This window comes from Watersipora subatra, chromosome 5, assembly GCF_963576615.1.
Source record: "Watersipora subatra chromosome 5, tzWatSuba1.1, whole genome shotgun sequence".
Lineage (NCBI taxonomy): Eukaryota > Metazoa > Bryozoa > Gymnolaemata > Cheilostomatida > Watersiporidae > Watersipora > Watersipora subatra.
Window position 1 is genome coordinate 42978162 of NC_088712.1, and position 21185 is coordinate 42999346.

The 21185-nt window shown below is 40.7% G+C and overlaps 1 protein-coding gene across 3 annotated transcripts in view; it reads left to right on the forward strand.

Annotated features, from left to right (window-relative positions):
* The window catches only part of LOC137396652 (uncharacterized), a 47993-nt gene that overhangs the window by 9524 nt on the left and 17284 nt on the right, over positions 1–21185 (forward strand). The window contains exon 5 of one of the 3 annotated variants that reach the window (XM_068082969.1): positions 427–880. The exons of the other annotated variants lie outside the window; for them this stretch is intronic. Within the exon in view, the coding sequence (XP_067939070.1) occupies positions 427–515 (89 nt within the window). The 3' untranslated portion in view covers positions 516–880. Of the gene's footprint in view, positions 1–426; positions 881–21185 lie in introns of those variants that run through there. 3 annotated transcript variants of the gene reach the window in all.

The window sequence follows — 21185 nt, forward strand, 5'->3', positions numbered from 1 at the left end:
CTCATTGTAACATTTTAATAGCAAGAGCTGGACAAACCGAATTACAAACAGAACCACAAACAAAACTTTGACATTTATAAAAATAGACTTAGTGGAAACATATTTCATTGGCACTTAACACTCAGTGTTGTGGTTACTTTGTGTTGACTACTTTGTAAAGAGTAAAGGGAACTGGCCGTTTTTTTTACACAATGTTGTTATTGACGCTCGTGAGTCATGAGTGATTATTTCCAATTCCTTATTTAAAAAAAAACTGATACAATTTTCTCTGTAAGCATTTTCATGGAAATTCTAAAAGTTTTATTTTAAGAAACAGCTTGTTCGTGTCACTGCTGACCTCATGAGATTTGTAAATATTGTCTTTACTAGTTGATGTAACTTCTCTTAAAGTTAAGGTTTTTCATAATTTTTGGTATTATCTTGCAGCTTATCCGGTACAAGCGATTGGAGATCTTGATCATAACGTGAAAAATGAAAAAATGGAAAGAGAGTGTGAGGTCATGATGGTTGACTAAGTGTGAGCACTTTTACCAGAATAATGAGCTACCACAGAGTCTACCGAGTTTTTCTACCAGTTTTACATTACTAACTGAACTCACCTTTCCCTTTTTATTTATCAAAGAGCATTTAAAGTTTAAATTTTCTGTAGATGAAGGTATATAGTCTGTATATTTTTAATCAGTTTCAAAACCAACACAAACCTTTTACCCTGCAATTTTTGCACAGCTGTTTTATCTCTACTGAGCTATTCGGGGTTTTAAATTTTGATTATTACCTGTTAATTCTTTGTACATTTTACTTTTTGTTTCCTCATAATGATGATATTCTTTTTAAGTTGCAATGCAGTAGGTTAGGGAGACAAAGGGTATTCACATTTTTAACCACATTTTTAAGTGATAGATTTATATATATATATATATACATATATATACATATATACAATTGTACATATATATATACAATTGAACATATATATATACAATTGTACATGTATATGTATATATATATATATATATATATATATATATATATATATATATATATATATATATATATATATATATATATATATATATATATATATATATATATATATATATATATATATATTAGCTCTTATATATACTATTATGTATATATAACCATCTATTAATAACTATATATACTAGCGGGTAGCTATGTATACTATTCGGCGTTGCCCGAGTAATAAAACCATCTTTGGTCAGAAATTTTATTTGTATTTAACATATAACAACATTTACCATGGTAACTTTCAAACCACATAACATGAGAAAAGTGTCAGTTGAAATAATTTAACAGAAAATAAAAAGAAATGTAAAGGTTTTCAAACCTTGTCAAGCAACCTTTAAACTCATATTTCTTGATATCGTGAAGAAAATATTTTGTGCAAGTCAAATAAATTAAAATAAACAACTATAAAAAAGTTTAAATGTACATGTAAATGTGAAATAATTAGCAAGTATTAAGTAAATTAGGTCAGTTTTGCTGCGGTAATGATACAAAAATACAAACAGAGAAAACAAAATAAAAATTCTAAATCTGAAAATTTAATAATAACAATTTTTGCATAGAAATGTGTGTATAACAAAAGTTACTGTGCCACCAGAAAATATCCATCAAAACTTTGAATACAGAGACACTCCTACTCTACAGAGACTTTTCCACATGTAACACGTAACATGTAGCATGTAATTGTCCTTGCACAAAAAATTAGCTTTGACCCCAGACATAGTAATTGAACCTTATGAAAAATATTTCTTAACAGGAACATCGTAACGCGTAGCCGCATCCGTAAAATAATCAGTGTGCACTGTAGCTATATGTGACCAAGGCTGTCAGAATGTACAATCGTGCTAAAACAATATTTTTGAGTTATTTAAATATTGAAAATCAAAAAATTCAGAGAATTTTAAATTGGGGAATATATGGCCAGGCTATGCAAGATTCAATAGAGAAGGTTTTGTGATAAACTAAAACTGTTGTTTTGAGTTTGAGCAGGATAAATTTGGCGATTTATGAATCGTAACTCATGGTATTTGTTTACAAATTAAAATGCCATAGCAGCCAACCACTTAATCTTAACCTATATTGTTGAGACCTGGCATTCTACACATTAAGACCCTGAAAAAAATGGTCACACTTTTTTTAAATTTCGATCAACGGTTGACCTCCGAAAGGTCATGGTAATTTCAACAATATATGTGGCTAAAAGCTCACCGTCCTGGAGATTTTCATTAAAAGGGTATGCTTCAAACTGGGCACTTCTTCTCAAGCTATATTGCTATGACTGCATATAAAGACAATCAGAGTTGCTGGAAGTGTGTTCAGAATTGTCTACCTATACAGAAGGTCATGGTAAGGTCAATGAAAGGTGACCGCAGAAGACAACGAGATGCGGAAATATCAACCCAACTCATCAAGTGACCATTCAATCTAGAGCTCTTTTAATGCAGTTTAACACTCACACAGTGCAGCACAGAGTACATTGCAGAGATTTATTAAAACACATTAAAAGTGCTTGCTTGTTATATGACTATCAAGGTAATTGAAAGGTGACTGAAATGTATGGTCTACATCAAGATCAATAAGCTATAAGAGGTTTAGAGTTTTATCATAATAATTGTCCACAGCAAGTACAATGTAGGTAATTTTCACTTGGCAGTGTTTTTTGGATTTTTTTTGGCTGGTGATGTTGGAATTTTTCCTGCTTCTTCTTCCTCAACAGCCATATCATCTGTAACAATGAAAAATGATTTAGTCATACTAACTCTATCTCTCAAGAAATTTCAAACAAAACAGATCTGACATGCTTACAATCTTCAGGTTGAGGACAGACTAAATGTCTTGTCTCTAGAGAGCAGAATTCTCTTATTTGTTTGAACAGATATTGTTTTCGTTCTACCGAGAGTCTTTCTGGTTAGACCTGGTCAGGCATACCATCTGGCAGCGGGTCAAGCATAGTGAAATTTGCTGAGTTCATAGATGGACATTACTTTTTATAAGTAATAACACCTACAAATACAATTATACCAATGAGTCCTGAAACTCCGAGATTAAACATTGTCTTATAAAGTAAGGGTGATATCATTCATAGCATAAATACAACAACTTCACAAGCCTGGCCTAGCGGAGTCCATTTCAAACTGGTGCAGTTTCTTTATCCCTTACAGCATTCTCACTTGCAGAAATGTCGCCCAGTCATAATTGTACAGGTACCTCCACATGGCCATCCTAGGTTTCTACCATCTTCCACAAGTTGGAAGCGGCAGATTGGTTCACACACTAAAATACCATGCAAACTATGAAATTGGTATAATTGGGTTTATAAATTTTGCTAGCACAGGAACATGAAAGATTGCTAACCTCTTCTATTTCTTGTAGTAAAGAAAGTTTGGTACGCCTAGTTTTCTTCTTTAAATTACTGAAAAGCAAATCACACGAGAACTTGGTGTGCCCTACTATGAGGAGGTTAAGCTGGATATTCTGGTTTCTTCCTGTCATCACACGCCATAACAATTACGCCAGCATACTGTTGTTTTTGTTTTGACCACTGTAAAAGTTGTGCTACAGCTAGATTTGAATGAGTGATGTTAGCAAGAAAGACATACAGCGTAGAAGATATTAAACCAAAGCAAACTAGCCCTTAGTAGTTTTCACTAGAAGTTATCTGCCTGAAGAAGCAAAGATTTCTCCCCTAGACCGTAGTTGGTAAAGAAGAAATGAAGGAAAGAAGGAAGAAATGCCAATACTCTTTCTGCAATCATAAGTTCACTTATTTAAGTGTTCTCTGGCTTTAGAGGCTTCATCCAGATGCTTCTGTTGATCTGCTATGAGCTGCAGCTTTTCAGCTTCAGTATGGTTGATAGAGCTGCAAAAATGCTGGAGTGTCAATGGTTAAACTCTAACTTACTCTTTAGCCAATTCATAAAGTCATTTAAGAGTAATACCTTTGGTATTTGTAGTTGTACTGCTGACAGGTCCAACATAGATCGGTGCTAGGTTTTGATAGTATAAGCCAAGGCATCACTGCTCTCCATATTCTTCGAAAGCTTTTCAGAGAGTTAGGTGCCGCCATGCTGGCGACACAAGAATCGACATAATTATCATATAAAGCCTGCACAGTCAAGTTTGATGGTAGTACCTTTATCTTTGTTTTCTTGAATCCTAATTTTGATTGGAAAAATAATCCATTTACTAACAAACACAAGGGGATAAAAGAGCCTTATATGAATGAACAAACCTATTGTTATGATTGGTGACTCGGATATTTAAAACACCTGGTACTCTTCCTGGTAGAGAAAGTGCATGAATACTAATGACGCTTTCCAGAAAATTAACTATATCCTTGGCCTCCTCAAAGTTTATTGATCGGCTAGTCCACCCTCTGTCATTTAAATTCCTGGGGATTGGACTGTACTCCTTGTAGTGAGTAGTTAGTGCTGCCAATCTCTTCTGATCAATGGCATTGATGTAGAGAAACACATTCCTACATATCTCATTTCCCAAAAGAGTCATACAGACAATAACCAATGTAATAATGGTATCCAAAGATGGTTAGATTCTACTGCTGGATGTGGTTATTTAAATTTCATGAGTTAACGTATTCACGCTGATTTTCAAGGGAGTAACAAACTTTGTGCTTTTTGCGCTGCTTGGCAGCATGACTGGTGTTGTTGGTAGCACCAGATCTAGCTATGTTTGTGGCAATTTGTCCCAACACAACCATATCCAATGAATCCTTCGGTAATCCTTGATATACAGTTCTAATGAGGTTTATTTGTTCAGATGACATAAAACTAGCACAGAATTCCCTTTACTTGCATTTGCTAATTAGTTTGATGTCAACAGCTAGAATTTGAATGTTATCAGCAGTGATAGGCTGATCGTTATTTTCTGTAATTTGATTTAATTCATTACGATTATCAATCCTACGGTCATTATGATTAGCAGCCACATATTGTCTAAGCAGCTGTATTTCAATAGTTTCCCTATTATCAACATTTTCATCAATATCCTCGTTATCGCTTTCACTATGATCTGAGGCAGCTAACTCAGATACTATGTAGAAACACTCATCTAAATTGTTAGCCTCAACTAGTCGTAATTTTTGCAAAGGTTCCATTTTGTTTTAGCCTACGGCTTTAAAACAGGAAATAGCCAAATACATGCACGTGCCTGCAATTATACGCCCATAGTGATGATCGTTGGCTATGAAAAATTCCCTACCAACCACTGACATGGATGGAGTTAAATGGCAATTTTCGCTTTATGATTGCTCAGACACAACAACAAACAAGACCATGCAAGAGAGCAGGGTTGAATGCACTATAAACCACTGTTTACTAAAATAGTGATGGTGGGTCATATACTAGCGTATAGCACGTGTATCGCCCTATTGTGAACAATGCGATTACCGCGCAATTGTACATTCTGACCACCGGGGTCACATATTGTAAAGGTTTTGTGCCAACTTTGCTTACTCCACCAGTACAAGACTCGATGCATAAGTTTATACATTTATTTCTGTTTTGTTCATAAGAGTACAAGAATAATCAAGCACATGCAATAAACAGGCCCACAACAGCTCTGCTCTCTAACCCAATCGCTCAAGCTTATATAGCGGGAAGGTCTTGCCTATTGTTCTACATAGTTGAACTTGACTCGGCTCGGGTTGGCTTGGCTCGGCTTAGCTCGGTTTAATAGGTGGACGCGGATCCACCACACACTCCGCCCATTAGCAAGTAGGGTCTTCAGTTAACATTTTGAGGAAGTAATAACTGCGCCAGGACTTCATGCTGGCGGGCTCCGTAGTGAAGGAACTCCACTTTGTTCAGTAGACACTGGCATTTTTGGCCCTCCAAGTTTACTCATCTTAGTAAGTTCTGCATGGTCTCCGCGGCCTTCTCCCAGTCCGGTGCATCCTGAAACAGCAGCCGGGTTTTGCTACGCTGAATTTAGAGCAGCACCTGACTAGCAGGGATCTGGCCCACTATTTTAGTCAGAGTACGATGTCCAGGCTGGTCTAGGGTTGTCTGGCTCCTCTTAGTCCAGGCCGGACTAGTCCGTGTTGGGGAGCGGGCCCGTGTTGCAGTCTGCTGGACTCCTCCGCGTGGACTGCGTTGTCTCCTTCCCTAGGTAGTGGGGGTAAATGCAGCTATGGATAGGGAGCTCACATGTTCTCAAATGGAACTGCTCCCAGGTGTTCTGATCCACTAGGTAAACAACCATTTCGACTCCTCCTTGTCGATGAGTAGCATGGTGAATCAAAATTTGATCTCTCGATGCATGTTGCCAGTCACAAGAGCACACAAATATCGCATAGTGATGCAACCCATGAAAACGGATCCGCCGACTGCTGGTAGTGAATCGACAATTATGGCAGCTCCTTTCTTTCACTTTGTCTTCCACTCATGAGATAGTCTAGGAAGACAGATGCTTGATTGTTTTACCATTGGCTTTTTTGTTGCGGTATTCTCCCTCGGCTCCGGTTCCCTGACGGGCATGCTTTCCCAGATTGCCACAGCTGGAGGAGAAAAGATCAACTCTGGTGAAGAGGTGAGGGGGCTGATTCGTTTTTTCTTGGTCTGTACTGCAGCCACCCAGCACACTTCTTCATCATTCATCAGGGTCTCGTTCAATAGTGCCTCTGCTCCTTCGTCTGTTATCTCTAGCATGGCTGCGCCTAAATATCCTGATCTTCGTGTTGTGTCTTAACCTTCACTATTTCCTTCGTAGGCCATAACATTCACCGAGGTTGGCCTATCCACTGCTTCTCCAGCTAGTTTCAAGCTATGCAATTGTGACCAAGGTCAATAAATCCTGTAGAGAGGTGTTACCTTTGTTGTCCATTTTTGAGTGCTCTAACATAGACCAGAAAAAAAGAAGTTCTTTAAAAGGAAAGCTTTGGTTGCATCCGTGAAAACTGAGAAAGTTTTACTATTTTCCCGTTCCACCTCCGAACTGTTTTCTGGCAATTCCATGGAGAGATGCACTCCATCTTTATATCGTTTTGGCTTTCTAGTAGTTCGGGCCGGCCTCGGATTGTGTCGGATCAGAGCTGATAGAATTTTTGGCTTCGCCGTTGCTCTGGCCTCCTCTTTGGTTCTTCTGGAATTTTTTCGAGTTGGGCCGGATGGATTATTACTGAGCTCGGTCTTTGAGGATTCCTTCTTTCTGGTTAAGCCGGGTTTTTTACAAGAGTTGTCTTCTGCCTTTGGGCTTTTGCAGCGTTCATCAGCAATTTTTCCCTGCTGGGGGGCGGCATTACTGGCAAGGGGTCATTTCTGATTTCCTCCAAATTTTTCTCAAACCTGCTGGGTTGGGCTCCCTTCATGTAAGGACCCCTTCTTGTCTCTAGGATGGCTGGGGCTAGTCCCAGCTTCTCTGGACAGGGGAATCAGGGCTTCAGTCTCGTTTTGCTCTGAATTGAGGACCGGCTCTGTCTCTCTACCAGATAAGTGTGGTTGCTTCAGGCCTTTAGGACTTTTTACGGTCCCACAAACTTTGCCTGTAGCTGGGGGTTCCCCCCCCTTTCCAGCGTTTGTTTGTTAGCCATATCCAGTTGCCTGGCGGGTACAGCGGTGGCTCTTCTCGGTCCTACTGTCTCACCTTCGTCTGGTTCTGACATAGTGTTGTATGCACTGTTTGCAGTCTTTGCTGTACCTTGAAGGAATGCTCGTAGGCAGGAAAGAACTCAGTCAGTAGGAGGTGACTCTCCAGCTTATCTAGCAACCTATATTCTGGTCCCAAAATCAGCATGTTGAATGTTTCTCCGTTTGTGGAGTGGGCAATGCCTTGGTATGCCCTCTTTAGCTAGAAAAGCAACACATCCCATTTGTCCTGTCTTCGGGCTTGAAGAAATGCTCTCAAGGAATCTCCGAGTCCTAAGTTGTTCCATGCCACGATTCCATTGTCCTGTGGGTGTTAAGGTGTGGTGTGTCTTCTCCACTTCTAAATTTGGCACAGTTCGGCCATCAGTTGGCACTTGAGCTGCACCCCTGGTTCATGTAGATCTGCTCTGGCTGACTCAGGTAGCATAGAACCCACTCCTCCAGCACGTTCGCAACCACCGGTGCCGTGGCGTCCGCCATTGCCAGCGAGTTTTGCCATTGGGTGAAATGGTCGGTGCAGACCAGCACCCACTTATTTCCTCTTGGAGTGGCCGGACATGGCCTGACCTGATCTACGGCTACCTTCTGCCAGGGTCTTCTGGCGTAGAGCCTCTGCTTTCTTTCGGCCACCTTTGTCCTCTATGCTTGGCGACTTAGCACACCTCGCAACTTTTGATGAGCCATCTGACTGTGGAGCACTGTCAGCTGGAGGCCACTTGTCATCCTTTCACACCTCAGAGTGAGCCAGGATTTTTGTTTGCCACACTGTGGGTCCTTGCATGGCCGGTGGGCAGATGGCACACCATCTACCGCAGCCTTCTGGGGCCACGCATGCTTCTAGCACACCGTCCTGTCGTATGCGCAAAGAGCCCTGCATGTGATGCAGTGTGTCCAGCTCTCTGCTTCCAACTTCCAGGTGCTCCGCCGACACCTCCTCTCCCATGGCGATTGTGTGGTACATGATGGCCGCTGGTCCTTGTCCTGTGGCCTGTAGCCAAGCCAGCTCGCCTTTTGGTACTTGCTTCTCGGGTGGGACTAATAGCCCTTCGTGTCACCACTGGCACTCAGGTTCAATCCCACCACGGTTGGAGTGGGAGTCCCATGTGAGCTGCCGGTTGGTGCCCCGGGGTATGCAGATTGTTGCTCAGAGTCAATCCCGCCCTGTCAAGAGTGGGAGTCCTATCAAGGCAATTGGTCGGTACCCACTAGGCAAAAGCCCCTGTTTCCCAACCAACTCTTTTCGTGAGGAGCCGCCGTCCCTCTGTTCAATGGTCACACATTGTTGGATGTTCTCGCAGGCTGGCCTACTCAGCCCATATGCGTTCTTGTGGCAAATTTCTGGTCGATGTTTCAGGGTATATAGGAACTTTGCCAGGATCTCGATCTACTTGGCCATGTAGTTTGAAGGTTTCTCCTTCTACACAACCACCGGAGCAGAATGTGATTTGTTCATAGAAGGAAATCCTGTCCATACAGATAGAGCTGAAAGTTCTTCACTGATTTGACCGCCGCAAGCGACTCTTGTCGAGTCAATGCAGTAATTGCGCGAGGAGGGGGTGAGGGTTTTGCTGTAATAAGCAATGATCTTCTCACAGCCTTTTTGTACTTTGAACAGCACAACCTTTACTCGACATCTACTGGCATCTGTATCCAAAACATACTACCGTCGGGGGTCTGGATAGCCAAAAATGGGGGCGGTGCTGTAGCTGTCCTTCAGTTTGTTGGAGGCGATCTTTTCCTCTTCCGTTCATTTCTAGGTCTCTCCCTTTGCAGTCAACTGGTGCAAGGGATGCGCTTTTGTGGCAAACTGCAGAGTGTATTGTCGGTAGTAGCCGGCTGTCCCGAGGAACCCTTGGAGTTTCTTAATTCCGCACCGGTTTGGCCACTTTGTGACCGCCTAGACTTTATGGGGGTTTGTAGAAACTCTGTCCTTGCTCAATATATGACCCAAATAGTGGACCTGGGGTTGCAATAGCCTGCATTTAGATGGCTTCAATTTTAATCTGGCCTTGTGGAGTTTTTGGAAGACCTCCTCTAGTCGGTACAGCTGTATGCTGAAATCTGGTGCGATGACTACGCTCTCATCAAAGTAAAACAACAGCATCCTCCAGCCGAGGCCGTTTAAGATGCGTTCCATCAGCTTCGGTAGGTAGCTCGGGCAGAAATCACTTCAGAGGGTAGTACCATCTACTTCCACAACTTGGATCACGTCTAGAAGGTTGATTTCTTTTGAGCTTCTGCTTCTGGGGGCACTTGGCAGTACCCGCTCACTAGGTCTAACGAGCTGAGGTAACGACTGCCAGACAGCGCGTCCAGGCTGTCATTATTCCTGGGTAAGGGTTAGGCATCCTGCTTGGTAACGGCGATTCAAGTGCCAGTAATCTATGCAGATGCGCCACTTTCCGTCTTTTTTCGGACCGGCACCATGGGGGCACTCCAAGCCCTTCCAGCTGGCTCGATAAGTCTTCTCTTGAGTAGGTGCTAGACCTGTCTTTCAATCTCCACCTCTTTCTCCAGCCTAAGCATTTGGAGGTTTGCCGGATCGACCGAGTACCCTTCTTGAGCGGAATAAAATGTTCCACCTCAGAGGTCCTTCCTACGTCGTTGTCATCCGTGCTGAACAGAGTGGCATACCGACTCAGCAGGAAGGCTAACTTCGCTGTCTGGCCTGTCCTCTCACAGTTTGGTCGGGTCATCTGAAACAACTCCTCAAGGTGAGTCGGCACTTTACTGGTTGAAGTCAGGCCGGCTTCATATGATAAGCGTTCGATCTCTTTGACTCGCTGGATGTCCACTCCCGTGTAATTGCCCATAGTAGCTTCAGACCGGAATTTCAATAGCCATTCCGTCGTATTCATGCATCGGGTGATGACCTGTTCCTTTGGTCTCGACTTATTTAGGCAATTTGTCATTGGGGATCTGTCTAGGAACTCTTTGATCACCCCTATGGGGCATTAATTCCGCGTAGTGATGCAACAATGTATCGCCATCTCTGTCCAAGCTGGTGCCACCCCTGATCACCTGCACTTTACTCTGTAGTAGTCATCCATACTGGTCTGTGCAGAATAGCTGCTTGCCACCCGCTCGAACCACTGCTTGTTCAAACTCAAGAGAACACTGATGGGCCACGTAAAATGGCGTTCTCAAAATGGCATCCTCACTAAGGCGACTGACTACAAAAACTTTCTCCGTCCTTATGTCCCTCAGACAAGTAGGCAACCGGATTATTCAATAGAAGGGGTGTCCCATCAGCCAGTAGGCTGAGGCTGTCGCTCTCATCGAGCTGGTTTTGTGCGGCTTCAGGTAGTCATGCAAAGACCTGTTTATTTAACAGGTTAGTAGTACACTCCGTGTGGATTGGCCGCCCCTCCGATTTTCCTGGAAGGAAATGGCTGGTGGATTGAGGTCGGCTGAAGGCTTGCACTATAGAAGTGTCCACCAGAGCATGTTCTTAAGGGCTTGGAGTACCCTCTCTAAGGGCGTTGAGCTGGTTTAGTGCCTGTCTAGCGGACAGCCCAAATCTTGCCCGGAATGCATTTAATATGGCCTCCGGATTCTCGGCTCACCCAAAGTCCTCAGCTTGTTTGCCCAGAGCCTTTCGGAGGTGCAACAGTGTTGCTCCTTCTGCCCACTGGTTGGCGTCGGCCGCCTCTAGGAAGCAGGCAACAAAATATTCCATGTCTCCCTTTCCTGTGTACTGGAGAGTTTTGAATCGCGGTGCCAGTTCTTGGGCCTTTGGCATCTGTAGCATCAATTGCAGTGCTTCGACTAGCCGGTCGGGTCTCATATCGGCGCTTTGTGCCATATTATTGGCCATGTTTGGATTTTTTCATTAGGTTTCTGCTCCTTTCCTAGGACAGTTTATCTACTGAGTTTGAGGTCATAGGTTTACACAGCTCCCTCGGTCTTTTTCCTGTTGCCAGGAAGTTCTTCCAGGAGGAGCAGTGCTGCCGTTTCCCAGGAAAGTCCTGTCAGAGCTTTTAGTAAGTTTCTGCTCCTAGAGCAGTTCATTTACTGAGTCCGTTGCTGCAGGGTTTTACACAGCTCTATATGGGTTTCTTCCTGTTGCCGGGAAATTCCTTCAGTATGAGCAGAGCTGCTGTTTTCCAGGCAAGCCGTTGTCCACTGATGCTTGGGTTTCTTTCTACTGCCGCTCTTACGGCAGCAGAAAGTTGATCTAGAAATCTAGCAATCCAGTATGAGTCTCATGGTTAAGTGGTTTTTGGGATCGTAGTTATCTCACTACTTCCACTAGTGTGAAGGTTTTGTGCCACCCTTACTCACTCCACCAGTATAAGACTCGATGCATAAGTTTATACATGTATTTCTGTTTTGTTCATAAGAGTACAAGAATAATTAAGCACATGCAATGAACAGGCCCAGAACAGTTTTGCTCTCTAACCCAACTGTTCAAGCTTATATAGCTGGTAGGCCCTGCCTCTTATTCTACTTGGTTGGATTTGACTCGGCTCGGCTTTGGTTCGGCTCAGTTTGGCTCAGCCTGGCTTGGCTCGGCTTGGCTCTGTTTAGCAGGTAGACACGATCCACTACCGTATCTATAGCTGGACGCACACACCAACACTAGGAAACATAGATATATATATATATACAAGTATGTATATATATATAGATACGTATAAAAGTTCAATCATCATGGATTTTTGTTTGAACCTTCTCACACTTGAGATGTAATATAAGCTGTAATTTAGATGCCTAAATGCTTTATAAAGATATTCTTTGTACAGACTTTATACTTGTGACATTTGATTTAGTAGCCCGACACTCTATTACCTTCACAATTTATTATCTTGTTTCCAGTTTTCATTATCCACAATTGGTAATCGTTATCATCTCATCAATAACCTGTGTTACCGATCATTTTCCGCAATTTTGGAACAATCTTTACTATAGATTTATTAATGGACGTCTATTTATGAGGACATTTGCAACTCTTCACCACAGACTGACAATAAACTGTTGATCCCTAATCCTGCGCAACAAGAATCAAACTCAAAACAAATCAAGACTCCGCTCAGTCATGTCATCGACTTTGGAGTTGGCTAGACAGCACCCCTTGTCTCGGCACTTTTTTCTGATGGTGTAGAGGGTCATCTGTTCCTTTCTGAGAGCTGTATGAATCTCCTCTAGCTTCTTCAGAATAACTACCACATACTTATGTAAGGCTGGCCTTTGAGGGTGAATGGCTAGATTTCCGTTATTTTGGCGCAGCTAATGGCAGAGCATCAACAGATTTGTGGTATTTTTGTGGCCAAATGCACCGTATATCGGTATGCTTTTATCAGCTGAAGGGGCAACTTCTTCTCTCCTCTTGGCCTTATGTCAGCAGTAATACTTGCAGAGTATTGTGTAGTTGTCTGTCATTGCATTCAACTAGTACATCATTGGCATTAAGGTGATAGGAATGATGTGAGTATTTTCCACCTGCTAAAGCTTGCACAGCTTGATTATTAACTGACTCTCAAATTATGCCCCCTGGTTGGTGTGGATCAGCAAAAGCTGTTCTGTAATAGCGAAGCTTAGGATATACTAGCGATAGGAGCCCACTATACTCAAAAAACTTTGCAGCTCTCCAAAACCCCCAAGTATAACCAATTCACAAATCGCGTTTTTTCCAGGTCAGTAGATACATTTTCAGCGCGAACCACATGACATAAGTAATCCACATTTGATTGAGTAGCTGATACTTGGAGGCCTTTCTCATTAGCCCGGCTTTCTTTAAGTGCTGGAGCACTTTTGTCAGTTGGTGCAGGTGAGTATTGAAGTCAGGGGCAAAAACAATGATGCCATTTAGGTAAAGCAGCAATGTTCTCTAATGCAAGCTGTGTGACATATACTACATTAGCTTCTGGAAGGTAGCTGGCACGGAGGTAAGACCAAGGGGCAAGACCTTTTATTTACAAGGGTTAGAGCAGTTAGCAACTTCCGAGTTCTCCTGCTCACCAGTGTACAGGAGTACTTGCCAGTAGCCATCGACCATGTCAGGTGTGCTGAAATAACTGCTGCCACACAGGCATCAATGCCACCAATGGTTTGGGGTACAGGGTAGGCGTACTGCCTGTTGATGGTATTTAGCCGTTAGTAGTCTACCCAGAACTGTGACTTACTACCCTTTCTCTAGACCAACACTACCGAGGAGCTCTAGGAGCCGGCTCAATGAGTCTGGTGCTCAAACGGTATAGAACTTCAAGTTCAGCCTTTGTCTCTTTCTCTGAGCCCAGCTGATGTGAAAGCTGCCAAATTGGCAAAGTCCCTTCCTTCATTGGAAAGCTCCACTTTGGTGGTCTGTGCCGCGTCTCCATTGCCGGTGCTGAATGTACTGTGGTAGCCCATCACCAACAATGTTTATGAGCCAATCAAATTAAAAAACTAACAAAAATAAAGAACAAGCAAAGTTTTAAAACTGTATATTTCAGAATACCTTAACGCCTGCTGTCAAACTGAAAACTTTGACATTTAAAAATAATCAACGATAAAGGGATTGTTAATATTAATATTGTTGGAGAATATCGAAATGAAAATAATGATTTTGTATGGGTATATTAGGGAGTGCAATTTGTAAAATTTTGTGATATCCACACTATAAAAAAATTTTTAGTATATCAGTTTAAATGTTTAATATGTGAAGATTCATGTTTAGTATGCTAACTTACATATTTAGTATGCCAACTTACATGTTTAGTATGTGAAGATTCGTGTTTAGTATGTCAGTTCACATGTTTTATATGGCAAAATTCATGTTTAGTATGCTAATTTACATGTTTAGCATGTGAATATTCATGTTTAGTATGTCAAAATTCATGCTTAGTATGCTAACTTTAATGTTTTGTATTGCAAAACGCGCATGTTCGCTATTTCGCTGCGATCCTGTTTAAATATGCCAATACGCATGTTTGTTATTCAACTTTTCTTTTATATGCGATTTCCTTTTTATTACATTTCAAAGAAATGCTCCTAAGTCAACCGCGCCCTTTTTTACACATAGCCCGCGGCCCATCGATAAATAGTTGGCAAAATTGGAGATGTTCGATCAATAACCCTGGGGAGTGAAGACACTATAGCGAGCTTTCCTCACCGCGTGCACCTGAAGCGAGCTTTGCCACATTCGTTCATTTAATAGAAAATTATTTCATTTTCAAAAGTTACTTGCCTTTGAAAAAAAGGTAAGAGTCAAGATTCTATTAAGATCCAACTTTTTAGCTTACTTACTTGTTAATTTCTCAAATACGAGGTCTTTATCTCAGCAAGTGAGTATTGTAGGTTGCTGTTCTGTAGTAACAACGACGTAGATTTCTCCGTCGACCTTTTTTTATAATACATTGAGAAAGTTATCCATCGACTTACTGAGACCCCACTCACTCTCTATTTTTTACCCTTGCTCGTTCAGCGGTTGTTTGTTGCAAAGAAGCATTACCATTCATACAATTGTATTCGCAGCAAGAAAATGAATTTAATAACAGAAACTCTTGTATTGTGTGTGTGGTTTGGTGTGGTGTGGTGTGGTGAGGTGAGGTGAGGTGAGGTGTGGTGTGGTGTGGTGTGTGTGGTGTGTGTGGTGTGTGTGGTGTGTGGGGTGTGTGGTGTGTGTGCGTGCGTGTGTGTGTGTATATATATATATATATATATATATATATATATATATATAGTCACTGTGTCGTTAGTTTTAGTGTTAGTCAATCAGTCTAGTGCTTGGAGATGTGAATGCACGATGATAAATAATAATTTATTATTATTCATTGTCTCTGATTTGAATGTTTGTTTGTTAGCTCATTGATTGAAGTGATGATTAATAAAATACATACATGATATTGCACAGTAAAGTATCGTATGTGTAGAATAGCATAATAATAATAGTGAAGTATAACTAACTATTTCGTTCAATGTAATTATTATTTAATAAACATTATTATTATTATTATAATCATAATTGTATACTCAGAATAAAATCATAATTTAATAATATGCCCAACTATCTGGCCGATCAACACTGTCTGCACTCTGCTTGTTTGAATCGCAATCTAGGCAGCCTCATTCATTGATTGCTCATCATTTTATCCTAATTCAAAAAAAATTGCAGCGAGTTTAGATTTTATCAGACTGTCATCATGATGACAGATGAACAGCAGCAAGATCTTGATCCGCAAATAGTTTGCATCTTATTGACCTTGTTGGATGTTTGTATCACACAGTCTGTGCTGTCAAGAATGTCCCATCTTATTTATCTAGTTTTATATTAATTTAGATATGGCTCAACAAAACCGTCTAAATGATTTGAGAGCGCTCCTCCAGCCTTCAAGCTCAAGGGCCACCATACGACCCAGGCAAATGCGGTATGCCAGCAGTGAATGAAATAATCTTGTTCCTCATTGTCACTTTTCTCGTGTTTCTATAATCCTAATTTCTATCTGTTTGCATAATATGCAATGGTTTGGCATTTGTTGCTTTTATCCTGTTTGACATGTAATGGAATTGTTTAGCCAGTTTAGCCAATAGACTCATGGTCAATTTTTTTGCATGGTGCCTCAACAAAAACATTTACCAAACCACTTGTGCTGCTTCAATCACCTGCCATCAGGAAAGTCCCTATGGGGCAAGAAAAGTTGAAGTTGTATCTATCGAAGCATATAGTGGATGCAGTTGACATACCCTTAGACAAGGATGTTGACCAACTTAAAGATTTTTTTGGAAATGTATTCAGCGATAAGCTGAAAGGCACAATGTATGAAAGTTTACACTATTCATTTCTGATCATGGTTCAATAGGAGATACTGTATTCTTATAGCGAAGGTCGGCCACTGTAGTTCATGCAAAATTAAAATAAAGTTTAAACCTCATTACTTAAAAAGCCTTCATTCTCCTATTTTAGAATATTGCAAACATTAACAGCTAATATATTCTAACGGTAAGAAATCTCTAAGTTCACAGCCAGATTTGTCAGGGAAGTTTTATATTTATTTCTGTATACAATCTTTTTTACTTGGTCTGCTATGCAATCACCTAAAAAACCTTTCGATCCCAAGTGGTTTAAAAAGGTTGAGGCCTCGCTTACCCATCCCAGCCAGAGGCCCACCATGACCTCATGCTTAGACAAGTTTTTCTTAAGCCTTGTTCCTAAAATGACCATCAAAGTTATTTTTCATGGGCAAGGGTTGACTTTGCCCATGGTGCTTAGGCTACCCCATCAACCGTACCAGAGTGGGTCACCATGATAGTGGACCTCATCCTCCAGTACCATCCCGAGTCGAGATACCCACCTCCAACATGTCGTTTTATGATACCACCAAATGTTGATTCAGAAAACCGTTTGAGAGTCATGTTGTTCCCCAGGCAACTCACACAAATAAAGCTTTTCCTTGTTATTACTACTGATAGAAACTAAAATTTGAAAAACTAGATTTCTGATTGTAGTATAAGCTCTATTAGAATGGCTTTAGGACACTCATTAGTGGAGCCTAACTTACCATCTAGGGAAACACTGAACTCCATAACTCTGAAAAAGGTGATTGGTCAAGGAAAACATATATACCTCCTACCATCATCTGCCTTGAAAGCACCAGAGATCCCATTTGACTACTACATGTATGTAAGTATTCTCTAGCTGGCTTATCAAATTCTGTTCTGTAACATGAATAGCTGATGATGCAATATTGAGTTAACTACACATTCCCCCTAGACCAGGGATGTCAAACTCAATTGTCCGAGGGGCCAAAATTCAAAGCACAATGTAGGTTGTGGGCCGAGCAGGATCAACGTTTATTGAACACACAAATGTTTTTGGAACATAAATATGGATAAAAACAGAGCGGAATTTTATGCTGAATTTTTGGAATTTTATTATATACATGTATGTGTAATATTAGAAGATTATTTAAATGAGTCTGCCTCATAGTCCTTCTCACCGATGTTTTGATTCGCTTCAATGCAGAAAAAAATCTCTCACTCACTGCATTAGTGGCAGGCAAAACAAATACTAATAAATACTAATAATAACTAACAAATACCTAAATACTCTGTAACCTTGTATTTTTGACTAGCTGACAACATGTCATGACATCACAACCTTTTTCATGTCAAGGAGTATCTAAAACTCTAGAGCCACATACACAACACTAGCAAGTGGTGGCTTGGGTGTTCATGAATCTCCTGATTTATAGAGATTATTTAGGTGTGGCTATTAAGTGGTCATGCTAGCTTGTATCAATAAAGGTCAGCCGAATGTATGCCATCATCTTAATTATTATTATCAATTCCTTCAGCAACAGGGTGATAGGTAAGATACTGCTTTCTATCCACAACATCTGCTTCTATCTCTATCTACAATTTTCGTTAGAAAGTTGCATGTCTTTAGATGATAAACTGTAGGTCAACAACTGCTCATAGCTGCTCGTTTGAAAGATGCATGTCTCTAGATGATAAACTATTGGTGAACAACTGCTCATAGCTGCTCGTTAAGCCTGGTTCCCATATATGTCGCAAAGCACCGGCAACAGCACCGCAGGCTATTAGCAGTGAAATGGGAACCTACGCTCGGGGTACCACCGAGGACCGCCGGTAGTTGCCGGTGGCATCGCAATAGTTTAGCGCTGTTCAACTTTCGCAAAAGGCCGCAGACAAAACCTTCCCGAAATGCACTGTACAGGTGAAGGTCACCATTATAGAAACAGCATGGCGATTATGTTTAGTGATACAGCTTATATGTGAACATATGCTGCCGAGCCTAACGTCGCAAATGTTTTGCTGCACAAGTAACCGCCGGAGTATCGCGATCGATATGGGAACCAGGCTTTAGAAAGATGCATGTCTTTAGATGATAAACTATAGGTCAACAACTGCTCATAGCTGCCCGATCAAGCAATTATTGTTATCATAAAACTTTGAAATTCTAAAAATTTTGATGCGAGACGACAATTTGAGCGGCTCTGGTAAACAGATTGAAAAATCAAATGGATACAATAAAAAACGAGTAGTAGACAGCTACTAGTGATACTAATATTGAGCTTTAGATATTAGTTAAAATTAATCGTGAATGCAGCTTTTACATTCACTGCGACTTCAATGTCATAAACTAATGATGGTGTAGTATGTTTTTGTATTCAATTACATCTCTAGTTTAATGTTATTTTCTAGTACCTCAGAATCAGATGTCAGTCTACCTGACCTGGCCTGGGATAAAGATGTCATGATTGTGGAAAACGAGGCTCTTAGGTAGGTGGCAATGTATTTCTGTATTTCTCGTTTAGGAAAATAGCAGTGTGTGTTAGATATCTGGCAAGTAATTTTGGCGTGATACGACAGTTTAACAACCCTTGTTTGGACTCCTTTCAGTCGTCTCCCTGATACAGAACCATCAGCCAGTGTACCAGATTTTCCGTCAGCCTCTTCTTCAGCCAGTGTACCAGCCTCTTTTTTAGCCAGTGTGCCAGCCTTTACATCAGCCAGTGTGTCAGCCTCTTCTTCAGCCTCTACATCAACCGTTGCTTCAGGCCATGAATCAGAGACACAAGTCATCAATGCCGCGCTCGATGCAGCTCACAGGTATTCAACCAACATAGTCAATGCCTTTTTCTGTCAAAACTACTGCTGCCTGATTAATGACTATATATGTATTATTATATTATATTTGGTTTGGGCGAAAGCTTTATACTGGAGCTATACTGAAACTTGTTGCTCATACAAACATGTAATCCCTACATTGTGCTACATCATGATATTTTGTCGGCCTGTTGTGATTTATATTTTTCATGCTATATTATTTGCTGTATTTCAGAGCTGACCAGAAGTTTGAAGGGATGAAAGAAATAATACAGGCATTTACTAAATGACTTTGGCGACCTGATTCCAGGCCATTAGATCTGATCAGCGAAAGCAGTGACATACAATGAGCAACTGTACCTATATGTATGTCAAGGTATAAAATAGTTGAAACCGGTGTTGAGGAGCTTATTGAGGCTGAGAGTTGTAACTTCGACAGTTTAGACTGCAGGGTTCCACTTGAAGTTAACTTCAACCTTGAAAGTAAGTGAGGAGAGAAAATTATTAATAACAGTTAATTGATGCAGTGGTTTGAAAGTCAACTTATGAAATCATGTATACATACACATCTGTTTAAAATCTATTTATGAAATCAAGTAGATAAAAACTCAATGGTAACCAACATTTTACAAGTTCATTATCTATAGGGAATTTTCTTATTCAGACTGCATAGATTTTGGAGGACCAGGAAAAGAGTTCTTCAGGCTATGCCTCCAAAAAATGGGAGACCTTTTAGTTAAAAATGAGAAACTACATCTTGTGGAAAATTTCTTGGAGAAAAAGTATTATTATTGCTTTGGATTGGTTATAGGTAAATAAATACTTGAGTGGAGGAAGAAAGGGTTCCTAGGCTCAATTTTGTTTTGAGCTGAAATGATTAGGCTACCTTTTTGTGTTTGATTGTAGCAAAAATTGTTTCTGTTTCCCAATAAGTTTTGTAGTTAACAGGCCTTTTAGGCTTTGATCATAACAAGATGCTATAACTAGCCTGCTACTGAACCTTTGAATACTGCCAGCAAAAACAAAGACCATGAGCAACACGGATTGATAATTGTAATTTTTCAGGACTCGGCTTACTACAAGCTGACCCAACATTTCAATTGAAGCAATGGAAGGGGGAAGGCACCATGTATACTCAATTTGTGGAAGGGCTTTCCCGTACTGGAGTCTGGCAGGTTAGTAATGTAGCTCTCCAGTCATAAAAATAGCCTGCTCCTATGGTGCTTCGTCCTATTTGCATCACACTACCTCTTTACTGACTGCTTGAGTCGGTCATACCAGACTAATCAAATTTACAGTCAATGTACAGTTGTTTTATAAGCTGCTGTAAATATGCACCACTATTGCTTTTTGGTTGTCATGTTCAATCTCAGCTGTGAGAAAGAAGGGTCTTCCCTATACGTAACCCGATTGCCACACAACTATCAAACCTAAATATTTATATATTTTCAAGTATTAAGTTATCTTTCAGCTGGTGTCGATTGGGACTGTTTGGTCTTTTGTTACAAAAATGGTGGTCCAAAGACATGAAAGCATGGCTGCATTCATTCGCATCTTCAGAGTTGATGTTTCACCAAAAGGCTCTGCTTGTCGAGTCATAGAAGATAAGATCATGCGAATGTTCCACACTTATGCTAGACAGGTCTTTGGTAAGTGTGCATTTTAACATCAGCTTTCATTTAACACCATATATGCCACAACCAATATGGGTAGGATGATTATATATATAATTATTAAAGGTTGACTTGCGACAAAATTCACATTACAATTATTTGGTATCATAAGATTCACCATGTCTTACTCTGTTGTGTTGTAGGTGCAAAATATATGGGAATGTGATTACAAGCTCTTAAAAGCAAAAAACGAACATTTAATCCCAGCCACACGGGACCGCCGTAGTTTGGATCCGCTTTCTAAAACAGCTCAAATGGGACGTAGTTGTCACAGGATGTTTTCTGTTTACACTTTCATGCAACCTCATTCATCAAAATATTTTCACAAATA